At 40.5% G+C, this 27,479-nt stretch overlaps 1 protein-coding gene across 43 annotated transcripts in view; it reads left to right on the top strand.

The window, feature by feature from the left end:
* Plekha5 (pleckstrin homology domain containing A5) overlaps positions 1-27,479 on the top strand; it is a 201,834-nt gene that overhangs the window by 99,487 nt on the left and 74,868 nt on the right. For 40 of the 43 annotated variants that reach the window (XR_012448816.1, XR_012448818.1, XR_012448817.1 and 37 more), the window contains 4 exons: positions 19,660-19,743; positions 20,572-20,692; positions 22,504-22,608; positions 25,430-25,502. Coding sequence is in view for 38 of the 43 variants with exons in the window: in XM_074075943.1 (XP_073932044.1) it covers positions 19,660-19,743; positions 20,572-20,692; positions 22,504-22,608; positions 25,430-25,502 (383 nt within the window). In the remaining 5 variants the exon portion in view is untranslated. Of the gene's footprint in view, positions 1-2,681; positions 2,859-2,916; positions 5,012-19,659; positions 19,745-20,571; positions 20,693-22,503; positions 22,609-25,429; positions 25,503-27,479 lie in introns of those variants that run through there. The other 3 variants (XM_074075959.1, XR_012448819.1, XR_012448820.1) reach the window with 3 other exon arrangements.

The raw sequence follows: 27,479 nt of genomic DNA, 5'->3' as shown, positions 1-27,479 counted from the left end.
TGGTAAACCAGACTATGGAGAAAATCAGTTAGATTTTATGATTTTTTTCAGAGTTAAAAAAAAAATCTATAATTAGCAACAAACATTCAAAAATAAGTGATCACATAAATGTAAAGTTTTCACACTGTTGCATATACAACTTTGGAGGTTTTTCTGAGCTGTGATTACTATGATGAAGATACAGTTAAAGATTCAGCACTCAGAGGCCATTTTTTCCATCAAGTGAAATTGTCTTAAAGCATCCAAAGTTAGAGAGTTCAAGTATGCCAAAGGAGGCATAAATGTAACCATGCATCTTTCCTGTAGCTTAGAAGCTGAGATAACAGGATAGCAAGGAGGAAGGAAGGAGAGATGATGGCCAGTGCTGGCATCCCCACCCTCCCACCTTTGTCCTCCACTGTTCTTTTGTGTGCTGTGTAGGCAGTCCAGTCTCCATGAGTACATACTTTAGTATGCATCCCCTACTGCCACACTCCTTGAGGTGGAAGGCTTTGTGATTGTCCCTGAGCTAGGTCTCTCTGAGAGGGCAGCATTTGAACGGCACCAAGTAATGTAAGTTGGTCGGATACGCAAGTTCCTACATAGTTCAGAAGAAAGTTGTTCAAGGAATAGTTACAACTAATCTCACACCAAAACTGGAAGAATTTAGGAAGAATTGGAAGAAGAAACGAATGAAAGAGAATTAAAAATGTTCAAGTCAGTTTCTACTGCACGGCCTTCAAGGGGCAACTTGTTCATTAAGGACCCGAGAACTCCACATTCTCAAAAGGTTCTGAATGTTAGTCCACATCCCAGAGGAAGAGTCTGGTCCTATGGAGGCTTTTTCATTATAATTGGGTCTCCCTAAGCAGGTGTTTACGGATTCACTTAAGTCTTAAATCACTGAAGTCTTCCAATTATTTTTGCCAGAAGTTTGCTGTGTTGTGAAATTTGAGCTCTAAAAGATCTCCAAAATGACATCATGGAACGGCCCTTGAACATACCTAAACTGTTAGGTCTGTCAAATGAAAGTGACTGTTTAGATGGCCCAGCACTCACTTGGACTGTCTGCCTTGGTGAGACAGGGCATGTTCCTCTACTAGACTTGAGTTGCTATGGAGTCACCCATCACATTAAGTGCAGGGAACCTTGCTTAGGCGTGTGTTTAAGTTCTGTGAGTTGATGTGCACCTTACCTAATTACTAAACTTAGATAAATGAGATATGAGAGAAAGACATCGTATTTTCAAATTATATTAAATTTACATTTAATGTTGCTTTGGTGTGTCTAAGATAAATATGGAAATTTGGGTGAAGGAATGGAAGCTGTCACATTCTTTGCCTATGCAAAGAGTTGGGATTGGGTGTGCAATGGTTCTCTGCTCATCCTGTTAGTATTTTCTGATCTGACAGGTTTGAGTGAGATGACACATGAACTGTGTGCACACTTCTCTTGACAGCAGCTAGGCACTGCTGGGAAGTCTCACCCAGTAGAAGAGCTTCTCCTTTGGATGTTGGTTGTAAGTTGGGACCACACTATGGGTGCAGCCAGGTGTTGGGTTGAGTTGTTTGCACATAAGCCTTTTTTGTAGAGTGAGTAGTGGGGACCCAGCTTGTATAGGTCAAGGTCAAGGGTGGCATTTTAAGAAGAGTGATTGGGTTTTAAATACCACCGGGAGGTAAAGTAACATAAGAGCTGAAAAATGGGTATCCCCACAGGATCTTCAGTCGTTAAACATGGTACTCGGTGTGGCGTACTTAGCAGGCCGTCTCTGACCTTCTCTTTGGCTTTTTTTTTTTAATGTAGTTGGACAGTTTAATTTTTTCTTTACGCAGAAATGATCCTAAGACAGGGTTTTAATGCAAAACATCTCTTTTTATTCTGGTTTTTTTTTCTTTGTTTTCTTTTTTTTTTTTTTCTTTATTGTTGTGCTGGGTGGGGAACATTGTGGCATTTACACAGATTCTTAAAATGTATCAAATATATCATACTTGAATACTCTGGCTTTTTTAATGAGGCATGATTCCTGCTGTCTATACAGTATAAACACCGAAAGAGAATGAGGGTTTGGTGAGATTCAGGGTTCCCCACTGATTTAAACTTCATTAGCTGTGACAGGGATGTCGCCCATCCACTTCTCAAGTAGGGTTGGGCGGACGTTTTGAGCAAACTGGACAGAACAAACATTAGTGGGACTTGCCCTGTTGGTAATACATATTTTACCTTAAGTAAATACTGTCCCTGTTAATTGGGCACATTTCATAGGTGTGAAATTTCGATGTTCTCTTAAAGGTGTGCTTTTAGAGCTATGGGTACCACTACCTGAAGTCTCACCTCAAGATAAATAGTCAGGTCTGCTGTGGCATAGTTCCTTAAGCCTGGTCTAGGTCCCTGAGGTGGTGAGCATTTCCTTTTGGAGCTCTGCAGATCAGGTTTGCTGTAATCTGTTTACAGCTCGCTGTCCCTTTTTCACTACCCCTTCAGGCTGTTAGGGCCTCCAGAGGAGGCCTTGTCTTGTTCTCTCTTACACCCCATGCCCCACTTCAGCTTCCCTGTGGATCCCCTGTAAAGAGGCCATGAACCAAGAGCTCGGCCTGCTCCCCGCTCCTCAAAAGCTCCATAATCTTCCATCTCCCCACATCTCAGCTGCTTGGTTTGATCATTCTGTACCCGCAGCCTAAGCACCTTGTGTTCCATTCCAGACATAAAACATCTGTCCTCACAGAAGATTGCACCACAACGCACCGAGCACACCTTAGCCAGACCTGCTGGAGGAATGTAAAGCTTCTCCATTTGTAGCCCAGGCTGGCCTGGAACTCTCGGTCCTCCAACTTCAGCCTTGCAAGTGCTGGGATTACAGGTGGATGCTACACCAATTGGTAAATCTCTGAAGAGGTTTTGTGGGCTGGCAGAGTGGTTCAAGTAGTAGAGCATCTGTCTAGCAAGCATGAGGCCTTGAGTTCGGACCCCAGTATTGCCAAAAAAAAGTAAATAAAATTAAATTTTGTTACAGCTATCCAATGGCCAATCTTTCTTTATTCCATAGTAGAAAGTCTGACTGATGTGAGGGTTAGGGATTGTAATTTAACTGCATTTTAACCTTCACGTATTCTGTTTGTAGCTATTATGATTTATGATTCCTGAAAGGCATAATACCTTTGCTTTTAGGATTATGAGGAAGATTTGGCTTCTTTTTGATATTTCCCAGAGTGAGTTTTTTTTTCTTTCGTAGTATAAAAAGTTTAAACTGAATATAATTGAAATTAGCAAAATGGGAAAGACCATGAATCACTACTTTTCAAGAACATATGCAGAGCCTTCTAGCTACAGCAGACTGTCGGCTTGCCTTTCTCTACTTCAGACCAGCGATGAGACAGGTTCATTTTCTCGATTTGAGGTGCTGTTTTTAATTTTCATTGCAGCTGTTTCTGTGAAAGCACCGACCAGGTGACATGTCCCCTTTAGTCTTAAGACAACCCAGACTGAGATACCTGAAAATTCTGACCTGAATGGCTGCAGAAGGACAGGCGGCCATTACCGGTGGCTTAGAAAATTTGATGACCCACTGCTTCGAGTCTTTCCCTGGCTTCTCTTATTCAATTTTCCCCAGTCCCATGAGGACTGCCTGACTCCTGAGTGCATCCCCTGAGAAGGTCGAGGCAGGGGAGCTCAGTGAGTACCTGGGATGTGAACCCTTGAGGGAGTCACTGTCCCCCCAGTCCCATGAGGGCAGGCGCAGGTGCGGGGCCTTGGCCTGCGATGAGTTTTTTGTTAGATTCCAGAGAAAAACCATGTCAGGGTTCCGGTTGGGTGAGGATGTGGGGAAAAACCCACATGTACTGAGACAAACAGAAGTTGTTCCCTCTTTTTGGAGGACGGGGTTGAGCATGACTTTTGATTCCACCCTTTTGCTCCTGAGAGTTCTCTGACCCCATATAACGAACATAGCAGGGCAATGAGAGACACTCGTTAGTTTTTTAAGTTTTTTTCTTTGCTTTTTTTTTTGTTTGTTTGTTTGTCTAATATAGCAAGACCTTGAAATTAAGTGGCCAGTAGGATGTGAGATTAGGTAACTGTTTCAGGCAACCTCAAAAAGGAATTATAAGTGAGAGAGCGCTGTCTTGGCAAGCCTGAGATCCTGAGTTCAAGCCCCAGTGCCACCAAAAGCAAAGCCTAAAAAGGGGGAGTGAGACGTGCAAGTTCTGCCGCGGACAGGTGCAGAATGAAAACCAGCGGCTGCACAGCAACCTGCACATGCTGATCACATGTGTGAACTCTGGTCTGAAAGTGTGCTTACCAGACACAGCGGCCTGTGTCTCTGCTACTTAGCATAACCTAGTGACAATGTCTACACGTATGTTGTGACCATAGGTAGATTATTCAATTACTTTGTGCCTCAGTTTCTTCAGTAACATGAAGATAACAGAATTTACCCTGTTGGGTATGAGGCTTGAGTGGGTTTGTTGAGTGCTTGACATCGTAAGTATAAGTCTGAGCAGCTATCCTCATCATTTCTGTGTGGTGGGAGTCTAGACAGCTGTAGCCTTTTTCATGCCTGTATTGGTTGAATTGTGAGACAATGTTACCAACTTTGGAGGCAGCAACAAAAGCAGTATTTTGAAAGGGGTCATTTTTGTGGGTTAAGTTTTTAATAGGAAGTGTCCATCTATGTGGGCTGAGGCTATTTTGAATTCTCACTGAGCACTTCCAGAAGTTGTGGTCCCCCACACTCATCCAGATTTAAGGAGGTGGAAGTCATCTTTTACTCTTGGCCAGAGGCATACAGAATCTTAGCAGCTTCTTCCTGGAGAGGCTGCCTTAATCTGCGGCTGCGGGGACTTGGCAGCTGTGACGTCAGTCTGGTGTCAGACTTGCAGAGTGGCAAGCCAGCTCACAGCCACATTGCCTCCGCGGGGCTTGTCCCACAGGCCGGTGTGGAGCAGCTCCTAGACAAAGGCATCCAGCCTTACTTTTATGCCAGCGTCCTTGCTGCACTGCAATGTCTTTTCCGGGCTGAGTCCGAGGAAGGCTGGTGAGTGGTTCTTTCTACTTTTCTGTGTTACAGCTAATGTCTAAATGCATGGTACCCTTTTTGTCACTTAACGATCCTGTGGTAGACAATCTTTGTAGCCCTGAAGCCTGGCGGGGTGTCTACTGCAAAGGATGCACAGATCATAAATGTTTCTAGAACTCTCATCTCACAAAACATAACTGTTCCTGATAGGTTTTCAGCGACCTGATCATTTTGAGATGTGGGGATCAGGAATGCTTCTTGGATCTCCTTAACTTCAAGCGACATGGATATGTCACAGTCACAAGTTGCTTTAAAGCCAAAGGTTTTTATTTAAAATTCTTTATCTTTGAACTTACTCAGAGGGAGAGCTTGACACCTCATTCAGGAGATGACGTGTTCTTAGGTGCACTGGAAGTATCTTTATGCCATGTTCTTAAATACTTTCACCGCTAGCCTCATTAGCAAGTGCTTGAAATTGCTGATATTTTCTTGAACTCTTGAATTTTGAGGGTCATTTTCTGTGATGTGATTCAGAATAGGAATTTTTACTAACCTACTTACAAAGTTTAAGAGCAGTGTGCCAGCTGGCAGGGATTACATATTATAGTCAGTATTTTAGCATTGGAAAAATTTCAGAAATGTAAAGAAATTAAAAACACTCCACTGTCACTGGTGGGAGTCTGGGAAACGTGTCATTCAAGGATTTATTCTTATTAGCAGTGTCACTTCCTGTGGCATGAATCGATTCAGTTAGTCTGAGAGCATTAGCAGTGTAAGAAGTACCCTGTGTCGGGTGAGGGGTTTGTTTCTATTTGGGTTGGGATGTCTTTCTCTCTACTTTACATGGATGAGTGACATTATTATAATTTCATTTGATATAATACACAAACTAAAGCCTTGAAAGTTGGGTTTTTTTATATATGTATAATTTGACATTTCTGGCAAAATTGTTCTACTACTAAAGTTTCAGTAGCAATTTTGATTTTAAGATCTATTAGAAGAATTTTCAAAGTTTTCTCTTAAGGGATAGAGATTTTTACGTTAAGGTGAATTATACACTGTGGTATTGAAAGGAAGTGTTTTAAATCAGCTTTTTATGTGTGAATGTGTAAAAATATCAGATTTAAGGAATAAATAACTACTTTATATTATGACTCCCAGTCCATTATGCTGTTGTAATTAGAAACACAGAAATAAAGAAGTAGGGCTTCAGGCTGATTTTATTTAACTTGACAGTCATAATTCAAGAACCACAATTTTCCCCTTAAGTTGCTGAATTTCAACTTCCAGCTAAAATTCTGCCCAAAGCTTGAAAATTTAAGTACTGTATGAAAGATTCATGAATATTTCTATTCCCTTTAAAAACTGATCATGAGTCCACTTAAACATTTTAACATGGTTTTTAAATTGTATTAAAAAACAAAAAAAAACATGAGAAGTAAATTGGTGTGGTGCTGATGAATTGGAATGTATTCCATGCAGATTTTAGACAAAGATGGTTTTGAGGCATTATGACATCAGAGGTCACGGGTTGCCCCTCAAGTGTGGGTGAGAAGGGGCTGCTTCAGCTTCTTTTTGTCTGAACAGGAAATTAGATCTGCCAAAGCAAAGGAAGAAGAGGGTGGCGAGCGGGCTGTGGGGGGATGTCTGGAGGTCCAGGTAGACACATTGCCGAGACTAAAACTGTGCACAGCAGGGTGCGAGGCTCCCGGACCATCACAGCATCCTCATTTGGAGGTAGCTGGGCAAACCCAGGTGGCTCTTGGAGCCTCAGAGGCCTAAGCTATGGTCTGTGTCTGGTGGCCAACAGCGCCAGACATGTGCATAGCAGATGCTTGACAAGTGTTTCACCATGGGTGCATAAAGTGGACAGGCACGTTAGAGGATTAAGGGATACCAAGTCTGCATTAGAGAGACCCCACCTTCCCTGCCAGTCACAACCTGGCCAGCATTCCGCTGTCTGAGGGCACTGTGTGTCACACACCCCAAAGTCACACAGTGTCCTATTGTCCCCAGTGTCTCCGGCACTACCCACTGTCCTTGCTCCATTTGTGCTGGAGGAAGTGGCCTCGCCCTGCTTTCTGGGTTGCATTTCTCTCCCTGTCTTGCCCGTCTGTGAGGTTTTCTGCTTGGGGATAATGATTTATTGACTAAGCTAAGCTTTAATTAAGTGCTACTAGTTGTCTTTGTGTTTGGTTTATAGTTCTGTTACTCTTCATGGTTATTCGTTTGCCTATAAAAACGTTATGAAGGCCGTGTTACCAGGGCCTAGCTCATTCAACAGATAAGGGTATTTGCTGCACTGTGATACAGCCATCTGAAGAGAAAAACTACCTTTTTTTTTTTTACAGAATCTTGTTTCATAAGGGCATCATTTGACTTACGCGCTTAAAGTGATTGTTTTGGTAAAGCTCATGTAGTATTTGAAAATAATATCAGCATGTTTTCTATTTGATTGAACTATTTACTTGGTCAGCTGACTCTGTTGAAAAGAGTTTCAGGTTGAGCAGGGTGACATATGTTTGGAATCCAAGCTTTGGCAGGTGAAGGTAGGAGGATCAGGATGTGAGGCCAGCCTGGCTAAAGTTAGAGTGAGACCTTATCTGAAAAACTACAAAATACTGGTGACATGGATCAAGTAGTAGAGGCCCTGAGTTCAGTCCTCAGTGTCACATACAAGCAAAAAGAACATAAAAGAACGTATTTCATCTACAATAAAATAACTGGTAACTTATATGTATGTTAGAATTTAGGTCACCTATCTAAAGTTGTGTAAGTGGTATGTGTTGGATGGGCATGGTGGTGCACATACGTAATCCCAGCATTTGAGAAGCAGAGGCCGGAGGGTCACATTTTGGGCCCACCTGAGCTACATAGTGAGTTGAAAGAAGGAAGAGGGCGGGGGAGAGAAGGAGGGAGGAATAGATTAGTGATTAAACTTACCTCTTTCTAATTTGATGTTCGTTTCCTTCTCACTGGTATAGTAAATGTCTATTTAATGTACATTGCAATAAAGCATTACTGCTTAGCATTCATTAGGGAGTAGGAGAGCTGCCTGAATTAATGGAATTCTTGGTTACATTGGCAAATGCCATGTTCTTGCTTTTCAGTGACCAGAGTGTTTCTGACTGTTGACATGGTTCTGAGTTGAGGTTCTGATTAGTTTTGTTTTCAAAGTTCCTTTTCTAAGACTTTTGTAACAATAGTTTTATCCAGGTTATAATTTTGCAAATAGTCTTTTGATCACTAGTATATACACTGATCATTTATTTGATGTCTTTATATGTGTTCTTTTTACCATAGATGATTCAACAATAAATTTTAAGCTTAGACTGCATTTTTGGTGTTCCTCATTCATCAAATTATGCTTCTATATAAGTCACTGTCTTCACATTGGACTTCATGTGGTACAGGAGAACCAACAAAGGTTTAAAGCAAAGAAATGACATGATTTTACTTGTTTTCAAGAGCTCCAGCTCTTTTTTTTTTTTTTTTATGGGGAGGAACTGAGGTTTGAACTCAGGGCTTCATACTTGCAAAGCAGCTACTATACCACCTGAGCCCCACTTCCAGTCCCTTTTGATCTGGATATTTTGAAGATAGGGGCTCAAGAACCATTTGCACAGGCTAGCCTCAGACTGTGATCCTCCTGATCTCAACCTCTCAAGTAGCTGGGATTATAGCCACCAGTGCCCAGCCAACGACTCCAACATTCCAGTTCAGCTACATTTGCCGAGGACTCTGTTACACCTGGGTAGGAGACCAAGGAGCTACCAAGCACTTCATCTTTTCTTGTTCTTTTGTGGTTTTTTTTTTTCCCTTCAATGTGCATTTTATAGAAAAGTTGAGGTTCCAGCAGGAGAATGGATTATGTAGGAGAGAGGGGGGTGTGATGAGGTCAGCTCAGATGCTTTAAAATGAGTCCTTAGGATTTTACAACATGTTGTACTTCACAGATGCACACAGTTCTTATTTGTTGGTTTAGTAAGTTTTAAGAATTAGATAAAACTTTTTAGGGCTGGGATGTAGCTCACTGGTAGAGCATTTGCCTAGTTACATGCAAGGCCCTGGGTTTGGTTCCCAGTACCCCTGCCCCCAAAAAGAGTCTAGCAGTTGAGATGTTGCTGGCTGTCTGAATTCACGGGGTGGTTTCTAGGAGCAACCAGATGTATCATTAATTCTTGGCACTTTCTGAAGATGACTGAGTTATGTACATTCTAAGACCCATCCTTCTCTTTGAATCAGGTAGTACTACTGGCCAGTGGCCCACTTAAGACCTTCTTAGGGTCAGACTCACTGGGATGACTTCCGGGAAAAGAACTGTCTAAATTCCTGCAGTCATTTTTGTTTTTAATTTATCAGGTATTCTAAAATGTAACTGTGTCATAACACTCACAATGGATGTGATAGGTACACTTCGTTTTTAACTAGCATGGTGTTAATTGAATTATTGTTGCATACTTCCAATACAGTACAAAATCCATTTCAAAGTATTGAGTAGATTTATAATGTACATGTTATTTTTATTTTAAAAAGCTTTTTCACAAGGTGATTTATAAATTCTCTGTAAATAGCCAAAACTCTAGCAGGTGAGGTTGGGATGTGAGCTCTTCTGTTTGAAGTTAGGTTTTCTCCCTTTGTTGTTCCAAGCCCATAGCAATACTTTTGGCTTTGGACTTGGCTCGTTACAGCATCCTCCTGTTTCCCTGCTGAGCCTAAGTCAGGCCACATTCTCAGCTCCTGTTGGCGTGACCCTGACTCACAGTCCTTGATGTGTGTGCCTCGGCGCTCAGGTACCTGTGATGGGGAATGTGAGGTGGCACCTCAGTCGATTGTGGTGGTATTTTTGGCTGCACAGCTGACTGAGGATAGAAAGGGATGGCAGAGTCTCAGAGGATGGGAAGATGGGAGAGAGGCACTGAGTTTAAAATTAAATGGGAGCTGGGAGTGGTGCTTCAGATGGAAGAGGAGTGGCTCAGTGGCTCTGGGCAGGGATGACTTCTGAGCACAGCCTGCTCTGTCTCACTTTGGTGGCACTGTACAGAAAATGAGAGGTCATCTGCAGAACCAAAAATCCCCACCAACTCTGTAGGAGCCAGGGGCGGGCAAACTGTGCAAAGATGGGGTCTGAAAAGGAATCAGCTCGGCCCACAGCCACCCCAGGCTCACGTGAGCCTCAGCTTGCTCGTCCCTAAAGTCAGACGACAGCACCCAGCTCTGGGCGCTGACCCAGAGGGGTCTGTGCAGAGGACTGTGACCTCGGAGTGCTGGGAACAGCACTGGGTGCAGGTGCCAGGAGAGCTGCTGTTGAGTGCTGCTGCTATTTGTCATGGGAGTGAGGCTCGGAATGAGACTGGCACACCTGATAAGTCCTCTCTCTGTCCCCAAGATCAGAGGTGACCCGTTCTGTAAGTAAGGAGAGGAAGGCAGACGAAGGGTTAATCTCTTAAGTGAGTCACCACAGTCTAAGGACATGTGGAAGCAGTTAGCTCTGAGTGACCTCCAGTGGCACCAAGAGCCAATGTGGGGAAGGAAATATATACTTCGCTGGTTTTGAAAGGAACGAGTCACTCAGATCGCTTACTCAGTGGTTTTTCTTCACATCAGCAACGCTCAGGAATTCTGCTTCTCAAGGAAGGCCGCTTGCTTTCGGTGTTTTCTTTTGTTCTTAAAGCAGTGTCTTTAATTACAGGCATAATTTTCTATGCCAGCACATTTTCAGTTTAAAAAGAAATGAGTGCAGCAGTCATCGTGGCAGCCAGACTGCAGAATACCATTTTCTTCCATTGTATTAGAATGAAGTGAGTTAAAATCATACCCTATATAAACAGTAGTGGACTTTACATTTAGTAATAATTTAGAGATTGCCTTGGGCCTGCATAGAACCTGTCGATTTAATAATAACTTGCTGCTGCAGACATGTGTTTTAAATCTAACTATTTTTGAGTGATAAGGCGATTACTCTATGGTTTCTTTTTGTGGCGATGCTGGGGATTGAACCCAGGGCCTGTGCTGCTGTGGCAGGCAAGTGCTCCACCCCTGAGCTCTGTCCCTGTCCCCAGCTTCTGAATCATTTCCATTGTTAAAATCTCTTCAAATTTGAAGTGAGCAGGAGAATCTAATTGTCTGTGGTGTCTTGGGTTATTTGTTGTCTGGCCTCATGCTGTCTTTCATTCAAGTGGACGTACACAGAACCCAGAGCTGGGAGCATATTTCTGAGCTATGTGCTGCACAGCAGAACCAAAATTGGAGAGATACAGAACCTTCTACAGTTTCCGCAGGTCTCCTGTGCCCCTCTTGTCTACAGCTTGTGACTGTGTGGCAACTTTTATAGTTTGGCCTTCATAGAAAACCAGATCATGGTACTGGCTTTGCTACCAGGGTTGCCAGAAGAATTACCCAGCTGCAGCTGCCCAGCCTCACTCAGATACCCTGTTTTGCTTAGACTAAATTAAATCCTTTTCTCTTTCCCTTCAGGGAAATGCATGACTCAGAGCGAATCATATAAATGGGCTTTCATCTGAGTTTAATAAGAGACAGAGTCTTCTAAACTACATATTTCTTTTTTTGCAGGCGGGTATATTTTCAGTGATATTGCCACTTACACAGAAAACACTGCTTAATAAGCCTGCTTTGTTTAGCTATAATATATCACTCTGAAGAATAGAATTAGCTGTTATTGGCAACATGTTAGTACCAATTACAGTATTTCTTTTTTTTTTTATTGTTGTTCTGGGTGTGGGTACATTGTGGCATTTACAAAAGTTCTTACGACGTATCATGTATCATATTTGAATTCACCCTATCCATCATCTCCTTCTTCCCCCCTTCCCCCATTCCTGGAGCAGTTTGAACAGCTCTCATTTTTCCATGTGCATACATGTGTGAAGTATTTGTAGTATATTCACTCCCCTGTGCCCTTTCAGTATTTTTTTCTTAAATTTAAAAACAACCAACTTTGTGCTTGGTACTGTTGTTAGCATGTGCTGTGGTTGGATCTTCCTGTCCTTCAAAGGCTCCTGTGTTAAAGGGCTTGGTCCCTGAGGTGGTGCTGTTGGGAGGTAGGGGAACATTCAGGAGGTGGGACCTGTGGGAGGTCCTTAGACTGTTGAGGATGTGCCTGGAACCCTGGCGCCCTCCTCTCTCTCTGCTTCCAGCAGTGAGGTAAGCGGGTTTGCTCTACAGTGTGCTCCCCCATCGCGCCCTGCCTCACCATAGGCCCAGAGGTTTGAGATCAATTGACTGTGGACTGAAACTGCCAAAGCTGTGAGCCTAATGCCTTTTCTCTTTCAAGTTATTTAGCACAGGTAGATCGTTTTAGCAACAACAACAAAAAAAACAAAAGTGATTTTTAAAACCCACAAAAACAAATGCTCCCGTGGGAAAGAATTGCAGTACTAGGACTAGCTAGTATGTCGTTATTAATTAACCAAAACATTAAGATATTTTTGAGGGTGGAAGTAAAACCTCTAGAGTTCTTAAGTTCAAGTTAAATCAACCTCCAGAATTCTCCAAAGGAAAAATTAGTAAAACCATTGTCTTCTTTTCCCACGCAGAATGGAGGTTTGAATATGCAAGCGTAGGTACTTTCTTTGAACCGTACACAAGTTTCTGTATCTAAGAAAAATAGGATGTTTCTTGGCTAACTAGCCTTTCCCCTCTCTTCTTTCCAGAGATTATGTATTCTTGTTTTATTTACTCCCTCAATGCAAGCTGCAAACAAAGTTGTGAATCCTGACTGGTGCACTCTTTCCATAGTGGTCTCATTTCTTTTGCCAGTTGTTCAGTTGGTGATGGATTTTCATATCACAGGCTAATGAGATTCTAAGGAAAGATAGCCAGGAAACACTAGGGAAATTTTTGAAAAAGGATGTGCCAAGAATAACCTGAACTTTGTGGTTTGTGTATATCATACTTGGGATACATCATCTAGTTTGGGCCTGTGAGAATGCCTAACTGAAAAAGGACGTGCTGACCTAATGAAGATGACAGTGATACTGTGTTAAGGAAGTCTGGAATCGTATCTCCCTGAAATCATGAGTATTCTTCTTTTTGTTTTTTCTGTGCTGGAAATCAAACTCAAGACCCCATGCATGGTAGGCAAGTGTTCAATCCTTGAAAATCATTGCTTTCCATACTTGGCTTAAAGAATTTATCATATACCATTTGTTATACATAGCACTACTCTACTTTTTTAAATCTAGTTCTTTTAGTTGAACTTTTCATTGAACAAAAGTTTGTGTAGCTTAGGCCTGATTATTGTTGAAACAGCAGGAGTTGTAATACCACATTTCATTTTGTTAGTCCATAGTTAAGTACATTGAATTCTTTTAATTTCTTTCCTTGCGTGATTTGAAATAAGACTCCATTAAGAATGAAGTAGTTCCTTCAGGTCTTTTGGCTTTTATCACTTTAAAAGCTAGAAATTTGAAACACCATATTAGCAAACAAATCTTTTTTTCTAATCTGACCATTTTATAGTGGTTTATGTTTGAAACGTACATTCTGTGCATCATGGGGGTGCAACAATATTTTGACAGGACTGGCATTGTCATCCTCCTTTGTAAGTCTCCTGAAGGAAGATGTAGCATCATGGCCTGCATGTGCAGTATTTTCCTCCAGTGGCCCCGGGAAGGGAGAGAGGTGCCAGCTTCCCGTTCTCACTCAGTGCTGCCATGCAAGTTAAGTTATTCTTACAGAGTTGATTCAATTCTGGTGAGTCTCTCTGCTCCCATTAACATGTGATAGGAGCTGTACTCCATCGGCTTCACTTTATCTGGGGTGCTGTCAAGCTCAGAACTACGTTCTCCGATTAAAGGTGTGGCATATAGAGCCTAAAAACAAGGAGTAACTATACTCATTTGATAAAGCAGACTTCAAATGAAAATTAGAAGAGACAAAGAAGGTCACTTCATACTGATGAAGGATATAACAGTTGTGAACATATGCATCAAACATTGGTACACCCAGTTTCATAAAGGAAGCACTACTGGACATGAAAGCTCAGGTAAAATCCAACACAGTAATAGTAGGTGCCGCACTCACCAATCAAGCTGTTGCGGTCATCCAGACCAAAAAAAATCAACAAAGAAAACCCAATATTAAACAATATTAAAGATCAAATGAGCTTAACATACATCTACAGAATATTCCACCCAACAGCCACAGAGTGCACATTTTCTCAGCACTTATAGAACTTCCTGCAAAGTAGATCCTATTTCAGGACCTAAAGCAAGTCTTCAGAAATACAAGAAAATTGAAATAACTTCTTGTGTTTAATCAGACCACAATGGAATAAAACTAGAAATTGACAGCAAGAGATAGTACGGGAAATATATAATCACATGGGGACTGAACAGGATTTTTTTTTTCTTTTGTCAGTACCTGGATTTGAACTCAGCACCTCATGGTTGGTAGGCAGGTGCTCTATCATTTGAGCCGAGTCCTCAGCCTGAACAATACACTTTTGAATGATCTATGGGTCATTGAAGAAGCAAGAGAGTAATTAAAAAAAAAAGTTCCTAGAAACAAAAATGGAAGCACTTTTATTGTGGATACAATAAAAGTAGTTTTAAGAAGGAAGTTTATAGCTGAGTGTGTTCAGTAAAAAAATCAAAGATCTCAAATAACCTAATGATACACCTCAAGCTCTTACGAAAACAAGAATGAGCCAATCACAAAATTAGTAGAAAGTTAGAAATAATAAAAATAAAAGTAGAAACCAATAAAATGGAAATGAAAAGAACAAGCAAAGGATCAATAAGCAGAGGCTCGCTTCTTTGAAGATTCACAGACCCTTAACCATACTAACCAAAAGAAAGACATAAATCAATAAAAAATAGGGGCAAAAAGGTGCCACTGAAATCCAGAGGAGCATTAGGAAATATTTTGAAAATTTATACTCTAACAAATTAGGAAGTGTGTGAGAAATGGATAAATTTTTAGAAACATGTGACCTACCAAAATTTAACCAGGGAGATACAAATAACCTACAGGTGAATAATAAGTGATAAGATTAAAACAGTAATATAAAACCTCCCTAACCCCAGTCCCACCCCACCCACCCCCCCCCAAAAAAAGAAAAAAACCTCTCCATCAAAGAGAAGCCCAGGACTAGAGGGGTCCATTGCTGAATGACACTAACCCTTTAAGGAAGAATTAACACCAGTGCTCTCTTAACTATTCCACAAAATACAAAGGGAAGCAGCACTCCCATATTAATTCTACAAAGCCACTATTACCCCGATACCAAAACCCAGCAAGGATGCGACAAGAAAAAAGAAAATTATAGACCAGTTTCCTTGATGAACTTACATGCAAAAATATTTGCAAACTGGATTTAGCAACACATTAAAAAGATCATACATCATGATCAAGCTGGCTTTATTCCAAGAATGTAAGGTTGGTTCAACATAGGCAAATAAAAAGCCTTTGACAAAATCCAACATCCTTTTATGATAAAGCCCTGAAGGAAGTAGGAATACAAGGAATGTTTCTCAATATTACATATCCACACTCTCTCCACTCTTATTCAATAGAATGTGTGAATTCTTAGCCAAAGAAATAAGGCAAAAGAAAGAAATGAAAAGGATTCCAACAGGAAAGAAAGAAGTCAAACTTTCGCTGTTTGCAGATGGAGACTTTCTGAAAATACCCATTTTAGCAAAGGTGTAGGATACAAAATCAACATTCAAAAAAAAAGTTTTTCTTTGCATTAGCAACAAACTCACTGAGAAAGAAGTCAGGAAAACAATCCCACTTACTATAGACTAGAAGAAAAAAAAGGCTCAGGCATAAAATTAATTAACCAAAGACATTAATAGACCTCTATAATGAAAACTATAAAGCACTGAACAAAGAAAAGCACTAGAGAATGGAAAGACCTCCTGTGTTCGTGGATCACTAGAATGTTTATATTACCAAAAGCAATATACAAAATTGGTGCAGCACTATCAGAATTCCAGTACATTCTTCACAGAAATAGGAAAATAATTCTAAAATTCATATGAAAGCACAAATAGCCAAAGACCTCCAAAAACCAAAGCAATCCTGAGCAAAAAGCAATGTTGGAGATATTGCAGTAGCTGGCTTTAAACTATCCAGTGGAGCCATACAAACAAAGATAGCATGGTATAGGCACCAAAACAGACATGTCAACCAAGGGGGGAGAAATTCAATCAACAAACACAAATTTCATTAATGACATGTAAAAATAAAGGTAAAATCAAATTAAAATGCTAATATAGTTTTACACATGTTGATTGATTATGAAATGCAAAACAGATGCTACCATGAATATGATACTTGGCCTTGAAAAACAGACTTGTTAGTGGGAAATGTTAGAAGACAGATTATGGGAAGGCAAGTGGGAAATCATGTCCCAGATGTGGGTGGATGTGTTTCATGAAACAGCCAATGACTGAAAGTCACTGGAGCAGTCTGAGGTGTGTGCAGATGAGTGTTTGATGACTTCCCAGGTGGCTGGGCTCCGCTGGGTGTGGTTTTCTGCATTCACTTAGTGTTTCTGGCAAACAGAATTTTACTTACCTCCTTCTCTACCATATGAATGTCCTTGGAACATGTCTCCAGATAAGCAATACAGTAGACCTCATGACTCTCTTGGTATCATCTTGAGGCCATTCAGAACAAATAGAGAATAATCAGTCCTGGCAAGCCATAGAAGGATGGCAAGTACAGTGTGAAAGCATCTGGTTTATTAATAATGCAGGGGACAGATTTTGTAGAATCAAGGAAAAGCTGTCAATCACTGTTGGCCCTGTCTTCTCCATGGTCAGGAGCAGTCACCTCCCACCCCTTGTGCCAAGGGTAGTGCCCAGTACCTAACAATTGGCCACCCACCTCCCATGGTGTCAAGTGCTGTGTCCATTCAAAAAATTCTGTGTTAACAGCCATGCTCCATAGAAGCCTCATTCATTAGCTCATTCAGACACTGTGTGGTTCAGACTCTGTGTTTATCCTTTGTCATTGCGATTCTCTAAAACACAACATTAGTGCAAACTGTATAAATTCTAACATGGCAAAGAGGAACGATTTTGAAATTTACAATAAACTATACAAAAGTCTAGATAAAAATAGTTACACAGGAAGAACACCGGAGTAGCAAGGAATGACAATCTAACTATTCAATAGAAAACTCCTATGTTTAAACAATTAAAACTGGAGTTGGTATTTTGGTTTGTCATGCTTTTTATTCACTTTTGATAAAATGGTTTTTCTGCTTTGTAAGTATGTTTCATAGGAGATGTCAAGAGTTTCTCATTCTCATTACCTGTAAAAATCTCAGTCTTCTGGTTTTGAGTTTTAGAGAAGCCTCTAGTGATCATGTGGCTGCAGTTTAAAATACACCATTGTATTAAAGTAAAAAGATAGAAATTGTATTGATTTTAGTTAATGATCTAATAGCTAAAAAGCCAAAGGTTTATTTACGTTAAGACATTGTGATCCTTAAAAGTGCTTGGACACTGAAAATGTCTGTTTAATTGAAATGGCATCCACTTTGAGGGAAAGAATGTGTGGGCTTCCTCTTAGTCCTTCCTTGTCTAAACATGTCCCCTGCCCAGTTGCTGGGCACTTGATCCACTCAGTGTTCAGAGGCCAGAGGTGTACCTTAGCTCTCTAACCACCACAGAGCCTTGTTCTTACAACTGAGAGCTTCTAGAACACTTAAGAGTAGAATCTGCTACATTACTCTGGCAGAGGCAGCACTGGGTTTGAACTCAGGGCCTCGCACTTGCTAGGGCCATGCACTCTACCACTTGAGCCACACTCCTGCCTCATTTTCTTTCTGTAGTACAAATAATTTGTTTATTTGTGTTTCATCTACCATTGAACTGTCTCTAGCATTTTAAGGCTCATTGAGGTGAGGCATCCAAGAAAGGACAGTACCCTCCATTCATTATTTTATTTAAGGTCTTGTCCTGCTCAGGTTACTTCTCCCCTGCCCCAGAGTTTTATTCTCTGTTAGAGCATTAAAATTTCCAAAATGAGCATGGAGGCACACACTTGTAGTCCCAGCCCTCAGTGGAGGCCGGGGGCAAGATGATCATAACTTTGAGGACAGTCTGAGCTATGTGGTGAGACCCTGTCTCAAAACAAAGGCAAGACTTGACGGTGCACAGCCCCAGCTACTTCACAGGCAAGGTTAGAGGGTCATGGTCCAAGACTGATCTTGAGCAAACTGGGAGACCCTTGCTGAAAAACAAGTAAAGCAAAAGGGAAGGGGGTGTAGCTCAAGCCCTGAGTTCAAACTATATATAGTACCATGCTCCCTCTGCCCAGAAAACCTCCCAGGAAGTAAAGATGGAAAATGCAACCAAGGAACCAGAAAAAAAAGTCCTTGGCTTTCATATGGTTTTTAATTTTGGTGGATTAAATTTTCAGTGTACCAACTTGCCAGTTGAAAATACAGTAATGAAGGTTGGGATTTAGAAAAACTTAAGTATATGAAATTTACCAGAAAACTTCGGCACATGGCTACAGACTTCCCACACGACAGACCACAAGTGATGATTTTGTAAGGTTGAAAAAGCGGTAACACTCATCACAACATCTTGAAAATGTTCTCCATAAAGAAAGTAAGTCTTCTAAATTCAGAAGCACCGGCGATAGCTCTTTCCAGCAGTCTGCTTTGTGCTATGTGCAGATGGTGAGGTGGACAGTATACCCGTGTAAATTGTGTATTGGGGAGTCTCAAATTTTGGCTTCGATAAATAGGGGTTCTTACCTTGTTATTTCAAGAACATAGTAAGAAACCTTCCCTGTCAACATAGATGAAATAATATTTCCTACAAAGGCCTTATTCTCCAGAAATACTTAACGTTTGGACTGGAAGCGTGACTCAAGCAGTAGAATGCCTGCTTTGCAAGCATGAAGCTCTGAGTTCAAACTCCAGTCCCTCCAAAAAAAAAATCATCCTTTAATTCATTGCAATTTCTTCGAACAAGTATAACAAGGCTTATTCTCTGTTTCTGCACTTCTTTATTTAAATTTTTGTTTCCCCATCAGATTCCATCTATCTCCAGCACACCTTCACAAAAATCACTACTGTTACATTATTTATACTTCTGTAAGACACCTTCTGTGCAGAGGAAGTGGCACAGATGATTGCTTGTTCAGTGATATCTTTTCTTTTTAGTGTACTGATGCCCCAGTACTTGTTAGATACTCCGACCCGTATATAAATTTGGTCCCTATAATGTGCACAAAATGGGCCACACAGTAGTGGAGGTAGCTAGATACTCATACTCCTTTTTCATAGTCCACCTATAAAATGTAAAACATGGTGATTTATCCAAATCAACTTACCTTTGTTTGTAAAATACTGAGGAAAAGGAATGAGGTCTCAGGCAGTGCGGAGGTTGGGAGGAGGTGTTTGACGACATGGGAGCGCGAAGCTTGACCACAGCTTAGCAATATCCTAACTGTAAATGGCATTTGCACACCTATTCCTGTGGTGGATGGTAGGAAGGGATTTTCAGTAATCTCAATTAAATTTAAAGCCGGTGCTTTAAGTTTCATCTCCTTTGTTCAGTAACCTTAATGTCACAGTAAAGAAATGTGTGTTTTGCTCCCAGGTACATGAGAAAGATGTTATTGATTGCAGAATTATCTACATTTGTGCTCCTTTTCTTTTATTCTTCTTTCAGCCATAATGAAAGGAAAGTGACCTGCAAACACCCAGTCACTGGCCAGCCGTCTCAGGACAATTGCATTTTTGTAGTGAATGAACAGTAAGTAGAGTGTCGTGGAATGTGTGTTCACAAGGGGTTACCATCACTGCTGTAAAACCGTGTTCTATTCTCTACAATTTAGCTGTTTCCCTTTCTGCATATTTGCAGGCAAGTAGGACAGAATGTCCGCTGTTTGCTACATGTGGTTTAGAAACATGACCTAAATTTTATTTTTCATGGGGAATGTAATTTTAGAAGCTGTTTTTATGAGAGTTGAGGTCCAGGAAGTAAGCTCTAGAGCCCAAGATGCAAGGTTAAAGAAACTGTAAACCTGATCAGGTAGTTAAATTCACATAATTTGAGCTCAGTTTTCTCATACTTAAATTTAGGGTTGTGGCAATTACCATTTCACCAAGTTTTTGTAAGCCTCAAATGAAACAGGTGTTTACATGCTGTAAACCTTTCCAGCAGCATTAGTGAGTGGTATAGTGGTTCATCTTGGCCTTTTTCTTATTTTAAATGTTAACTGTTGAACCCGGGGCAGTGCCCTCATAATTCATTTTTCATTTTCCAGCTGGATGACCAAGTAGAATGTCTGCATTTGTGCCTTTTAATATAAATGTGCTTATTGAACTCAGAGCTTCCTGCTTGCTAGTTAGGTGCTCCACTGCTTGAGCTGCACGTCCTACCATGCTACGAACTTACACTGGACGTAGGAGATTTGATGGTTATAGTTAAAGTAATTGTAAATGCTTTGTATTCCACATCTCACTCCACAGTAACTTAGCGTCCACCCCATCTGGAAAAGCCGGACACCTGCATTGGTAACTCTAGAAAAGCAGTTTACACACAAAGCAGGTTCCAGTGTTTGACATGCTATATTTTCAGGACTGTTGCAACCATGACATCTGAAGAAAAGAAGGAACGACCGATAAGCATGGTAAATGAAGCTTCTAACTACAGCATGACTTCAGATTATGCGGTTCATCCAATGAGCCCTGTAGGCAGAGTGAGTGGTTTTACTTACTGTTAATTATTCATGGGTTCCTATTACTGTCACGCATAACACACTTAAAATTGAAATTATAGAATTATCGTTATGTTTTTATTGCTACATGAATTTAATGATATTGGAAGTAATTGATGGATGGAGCGATAGCTTGATATATAAAGCAATAAGATTTTGATTTAATGGCTAACATTTCCTTTAAATGCTGGGTTCAGATTTTGAGTGATTTCACAAGTGTAATGGATATTTATGTGAGAGAATTGGCACTTTATTGACTCAACTGAGGGAAAAGTAATAGCCTAGAAATCACACTGTGATTATAAGAATGCACAAGTTTGGAAACAGTATTTTACAGTAACAAAACAACTTAATAATAACTTAGGTTCAAGGAAATGGATAACAGAGTTATAGTAGTATTGCAAATGGCTGTTAAGTATGTAAAGTTTTTAGGATATTATAAGGAAATAAATTTTCAAGCAATATAAGTAGTTTCTAATTCTTACTATCAACAACACTAGAAATTCAGTTGGATTACTGAGAGTAATGCTTCATTAATATTTTTTAATTAAAGTTTAGAGAAATGATAAATAGATTGAGGACCACTAAGTCATTCTCTAGAAATCAAATTGGACACATGCTTCTTAATTCACACCAAAAACTTTTCAGATGGATGGTTTGTTGAAATGTTTAAGCAATACTATAATTGCACTAGAAAAAGCAAGGGAAAGATTTTTTTAAAGAATAAACTTAGAATGCGGGTAGACCTTCAAAATATGGCATAAAACCCAGAAGTAATCATATAAAAAATAAGAAATCCAGCCATCTATAATTACCATGCATGTAGAATATCTATAATTCATACAGAAACTAAACAATAATTCTTTATAATTAAAGGATTGCTATGAGTCCATAAGAAAGAGCCTTATGACCCAGTTTAAAAACGGGCAAATTATATAAAATTAGTTACCAAAAAAGATAGTGGAATTTATCCTTAAGTACAGCCTCATTCATAATAAGAAAAATGTTAATCATAACCAGAGAAGACACTGGTGTTTTTACCTTAAGATTTGCAGGCCTTCACAGCACAGCAGATGGGCATCGTCTCTGCAGTGAGCTTCAGGGGCTAGTGGAAGAGAAGAGTGGGACTGTCTGCACAGTCATTTGAGAAAATAAGCTTTTCCGTAGCCGTGAGAAGCCAGTGTACGTGGACAGGCACCTTGGTGCTGGCAGCACACAGGGCTGCGGGTGGGATTGGCTGGGTGCTCGGTCCCAGGGTTGAGGCACACTGCTCCTTGTCTTTTTGTGCCGTTGGAGCTTTCTTCCAGTGATGTCGCATTGGCTCTCAAAATTCTATTACGTAAAACAGCTTGTTTTAAGGTCTGTTGGTTGCCACTACCATTCTTCCAAAATAAATGTTCCTGCTGAGTACAGTGGTGGTGTGAAAGTGTGCGTGTCCTTGTGTGTGCCTTCTGGGACACACACCGTCTGTCTGGAGTTGTCCAGAGAGAAGACAGCGCTGCGCATTGGCGGTCCTCCCTGCCTAACTGACTTGGTGTCTGCTTGTATTTCATACTGACCTCCTCTCTGACATACCACTGTCAGCTTCCTTTAGCTGAAACACTACCAGAAGCAGATACAAAACAAAATTCCTATCACTTGCTTTATGGTTAAACGTTCCTTAGTGGTTTTTTATTCACAGTCCTATTCAGGTAGGATGAAATAGTGCGACATACTGTGTCTTTTTAACATTTGTGCTGGTTTTAAAGGGAAGATTGTAAAATCTATGATCTGTCCTGCTCTTTTCTGTTTAGACTTCACGGGCTTCAAAAAAAGTTCATAATTTTGGAAAGAGGTCAAATTCCATTAAAAGGAACCCCAATGCTCCTGTGGTCAGACGAGGCTGGCTTTATAAACAGGTATTTCCTTTCTTCCATTTGGTGTGAAGTAAAAGGATAGAATCAGAAGGAATATTTGAGGCCAAATGTTGCTAAGACAATTGTATAAAATTATATAAATTGGAAAGGGAAGTGCAATCCCCCATATTCTGTGACTTCCCCTACAGAAAGGGTGTGGGCGTTACTTAGGGCTAAGGCTGTTAATATGTCTGTTATAGGTTTTCCTAAATTTTAAATTAAATATATGTTGTATGTTAGGAATAGCATGCTAAAATCTGGGCAGAAGTATTTCTTAAATGTCAAAATGGAGCTGAAACCATGGGTATTGCTCATTTTCTGTTTATGTATTCTTTGACCCTTCTTTATAGAGAACTCTGATGTTTTGATTTTTCTGCGTTTTTTTTCAGATTTTTGCTTCTGTATTTTCAGCCTATTCTCTCTTCCTCTTCACGTTTTTATGCTGTGTTTTGCCTTTTTTTTTTTTTTTTTTTTTTCTCGTTTGACTGTTCACTCAAACGGGGTTTGTTCTCAGACACCTGGATGCTATCTGGGATGTTTGATAACTGAGCTTTTTTTGCAAACTGTAGACTAGTTCAAGAATTAGTAAACATGCATAGACATTACTCCCTTAGACTTTGGCATCGTGTTTCTTGTTTTTGAGCTGTTGTTTTCTTTCCAGTTTGCAGCTGGGTTTCAGATAAGTGACTGCCAGATAACCAAAATGATATAAGCAACATTCAGAGCTTTTGTCAATTTGCTCTTATTTTACATGTATATAGACAATACAAAGCAAGTTAAATGTTACTTCCTGGAACCAGTTTGTTATACTAGTTAGCTATGCCAGTTCTCTTGATCTGGTCATTAACAGGTTGTATCCAGGTACTGAAACATCACATTGTACTCATAAAAATGCACACTTGCTGTGCTGATGAAAATTAAAATCCTTTAAAAATGAGTTCATTGATGGTGCTAATCTGTTCTCTTGATATTGTTAACTGCCTTCAGCCGACCTAATTTTCTTTCATTAAAACTCATGATAAACTTACTGTGAAGCATTAGAGATTGTTTGTCTGAAAGTTGGTTGGCAGACTAAACGGATGCATTGGAAGAGAATTTCATATCATACCAGAAAACCAATTTTGCCAATTTCTCACTGAGTTGGTTTAATATGTAATGTGGATAAAAAATTTTTATTTAATGATCATTTTTAGTGGCTCAAGAGGTAAAGCACCTGCCTAGCAAGCATGAAGCCCTGAGTTGAAACCCCAGTGCCACCAAAAAAAAGGATCATTTTTATATTTTAACTGTTTGACATTTAAATTTGTATAAGCTAAAAGATTTCTCACATTTTCTCACATTTAGTTCCTAAAAGAACTTCCATATTCATTTTTAACCAGTCTTTTAATAATTATGCAAATGTTCAGATAGTTCATTGCAGTATTGAACCTGATGGAGGATAATGGGACTCCTTGCTTGAAATAATTTTTGTTCTTATTTCTTGCTCTCTTGGTTAATGTAGTATGACAAAAGTGTTGCCAAGTAACCTAAGGGTTTGTTTTGTAGTATATATGTGATTTAAGATGTTTGGAGGGTCCCTTATCTGTACGAAAGAAAGAATATACTTAAGGGACTAAAATGCCACGTATCATTTTAACCATCCCCCTCCTTTGTCTCTTCCATGGGGTAGCTGTTAATTGAAAAGACAAATCTTTCACTGCTGGGATTTTTACCCATATTCATTTCTGTTGTTCTGAAGTCACCGTCAGGGCTGGTGGAGTAGCTCAAGTGGTAGACCACCTGCCTAGCAAGCATAAGGTCCTGAGTTCAAACCCTGGTATCTCCAGAAATAAGTAAATAAATCACCATCAGATGATTGTCACAACTAGAAATAAATTAAGAAACATTAATTCATTTAATCTCAGCTGGCCTCTTTGGCATCTTCTGGGTGTCTATCTAATTTAATCTTGCATCTTTGCTTTACTGCATGTGGGAAGGTAATTTTTATTCAAATAGTAATTTTGCTTGAGCCTGGTATTTTGTGAACTAAATTACTTAGAAATAGCTGTCAAATAGGCAGTCTTTTCTGCAAGGTGAGCAAAACCCAATCTGTAGACAAGAGAAGAAAAGATGGCTATGCAATGTGTTTATATGTTAAGGTTTTCTTACTCACAGTCATTTCAAATCATCTTACCTTGAGAATAATTTCAGTTCACATGTTTTGCTTCTTGTTTGCTTAGCATATTTATTAGTCTGGTTGCCAGAGTCAGCACACAACTGCCGGGTGACTTTGTCCTCACCCTAGCAGACCTGTGTGTTGAGAAGAGTGAATTTCAAATAGCTGATAAATAGAAAACCAAACTAAATTGCTTCAGCATCTTCCTTTTACGTGACAGTGTTACTCTTCAGAGACCAGTCCACCAGGGGATATCTTCCTGTAAGTCCCTCTAAGTTTTCTCTGATCAGCACATGAGAATTGGCCGTACTTACAGGGTACCATCTAATGCACGGAAGTACATGTAGACGTTATGTGACGCTCAGGGCAGACGAGGCATATGCTTCCTCAGCACCTCTCATTTCTTTGTGGTAAGAACACTCAGCGTCCTTCCTCCAGCGTATTGTGAAGTGCACAGTGCACCATTGTTGGCACTCGCCAGAATGCATTTCTCCTCTCTAACTGAAGCTTACTACCCTGAACTTGAACTCCATTAGTTACATGCGTATCAGAGATGAATATTACTGAACAGCACACTCATGTTCCAAAGGCATTTGGAGAGAAATCCTCAGCAGTGAGATTCAATGGTGTGAAATAAAAACCTTCCTTCAAGCCTGTCCATTTCCACAGGACAGCACTGGTATGAAACTGTGGAAGAAGCGCTGGTTCGTGCTTTCTGACCTCTGCCTCTTCTACTACAGAGGTAAGCCACCCCTGAACCCTTGGTGCACCTTATTATAACGGCTGCTTCACGCTTGCAAAGCAGGCGCTGCGCTCTACCCCTTGAACCATGCCTCCGGGCCATTTTACTCTGGTGATTTTGGAGGTGGGATCTCACCAAGCTGACCTCAAACGGCAGTCCTCCCAGTCTCAGCCGCCCAAGCAGCTGGGATTACAGGTGAGAGCCACTGGTGCCTGGAAAAATTAGGAATTTTCATTTTTGGCTGTACCAGAGTTTGAACTCAGGGCTTTGTGCTTTGCAAGGCAGGCACTCTACTGTTGTGGGAAGTTGCTAGCTGAGACAGGGGACACTGAAGGAGTTTAGCAGAAAGCAATGTTTTATTGTGCCGGCACAGACCCAGCAGACTTGTGTTCAAATTTAAAAACAAGGTTTAACCCATATATGGTTCTATGCAATTCTATAGGCTACTACAGCCTAGTGCTAAGTGCCCTTCTACCCCTAGTGCTATGTGACCTTCTTCACCTTTGAATTCTTTAGGTTTTATCTCTCTGCTATGCCATCCTTTCCCCTGCTACTTTATCAGAACTGTTTTCTTCTGATCCTCCTCCCTGCTATACTACCACTTGAGCCACACCTCCAGCCTTGAGTACTTCTTAAAAGAAAAAATATTGCCACTTTAGCTGTTCTATTATCAGCAAATAGTCTGAAGGAAATGCGTTCTTCACTGACTTAAGAGTCTGAGTTATTGGGGTTTGAGCGCGTCAAACATATGAGTGTGAATTTTCGCCAAGTTCCTATAACCTGATTTGTTCGTGTGGAGGGCATGTGTATCTTCACACTGTTACACTGTTCTTGCATTCAGTGCCCAGCAGATAAAATCCTTGGCATGCTGAGGTTCTTTTCACATGCTGGTTTTGTCAGATCCAGCTGTCCCACTAACACTAGAGCTAGGATTGTGTGCAAATGGTTGTGGACCTATCAGGGACCACTCTCATGTGTTGACAAATAGAAAACATGAGTTACAAAGAAATAAGTTTACTTTAAACCTTAAAAATCCAAACAAGAACCGTCTCACTTAAACATGAAGAAAGTTGTGTAAGAGATACATATATAGCACTGTTAATGTTGGCAGTGAAGAAACACAGGAATTATTTTAGGTGTGCACTGAGAGACTTCATATTCTGTATGGTTATGAGAAATTTCTTTTGTCTTTCTCAGTAAAGTATTGATTACATTTTTTTTTAAGAGACATGGTGTCACTATTGTTCCCCAGGCTGGGCTCCAGGGATCCTCCTGCCTCAGCCTCCTGAGACCTGGGACACAGACTCTTGCCACAATGCCCAGCTGACTAACTCAGTTCTAAATAAAAGTCCAGAGAAGTCTGTTCGAATGTGTCGTGGGTCTCTTAGCTACTACAGGGTTGGTTCTTGCCAGAGAAAGGAGACCAGGACACCCCACTCCAGAGAAATCTGCTACAGCTGGAATATGATCTGTGAATCTGGCCCATCTCTCCTTCCCTACTTTGAAATCTGAGGGGAAACTATCACTGAAGTTCTAGATTGTCAGGGGGCTGGGAGAATTAGATTATTGGGGGAAAGAAAATAATTAGGCTGTCAGGCTGGTAAGGTGGCTCAAGTGGTATGCCTAGCAGGTGCTAGCTTACCCCCCAGAACTGCAAAACAACCAAAAAAGAGATTATCAGTCCATGCCTAATGAGTTGTGACTGTTCTTTAGAGGTACAAGATATCACAAAGGTTTTTAAGACCAATTAGTGATTTTTAAATTTAAATTTACTTTTCAGTTTTGCAAAGAATATGTGGCAAAATTCTGTGGTCATCCAACAAAGCCTCTAACTCGCATTAATGCTTAGACCTTGGAGTCAGCGTAATCTTCTTCACCATCTCACTCCTTAGCAGAGTGTGGCCCAGTGCTGCCGGCTCACAAGCAAGCGAGCCCTGGAGCTGCACTTGGCCACAGAGATGGCAGTCAACATCACTG

This window comes from Castor canadensis, chromosome 6 (assembly GCF_047511655.1).
Source record: "Castor canadensis chromosome 6, mCasCan1.hap1v2, whole genome shotgun sequence".
Taxonomy (NCBI): domain Eukaryota; kingdom Metazoa; phylum Chordata; class Mammalia; order Rodentia; family Castoridae; genus Castor; species Castor canadensis.
Note: the sequence above shows the minus strand (reverse complement) of the source record. Positions and strands in the feature narration are given on the sequence as shown.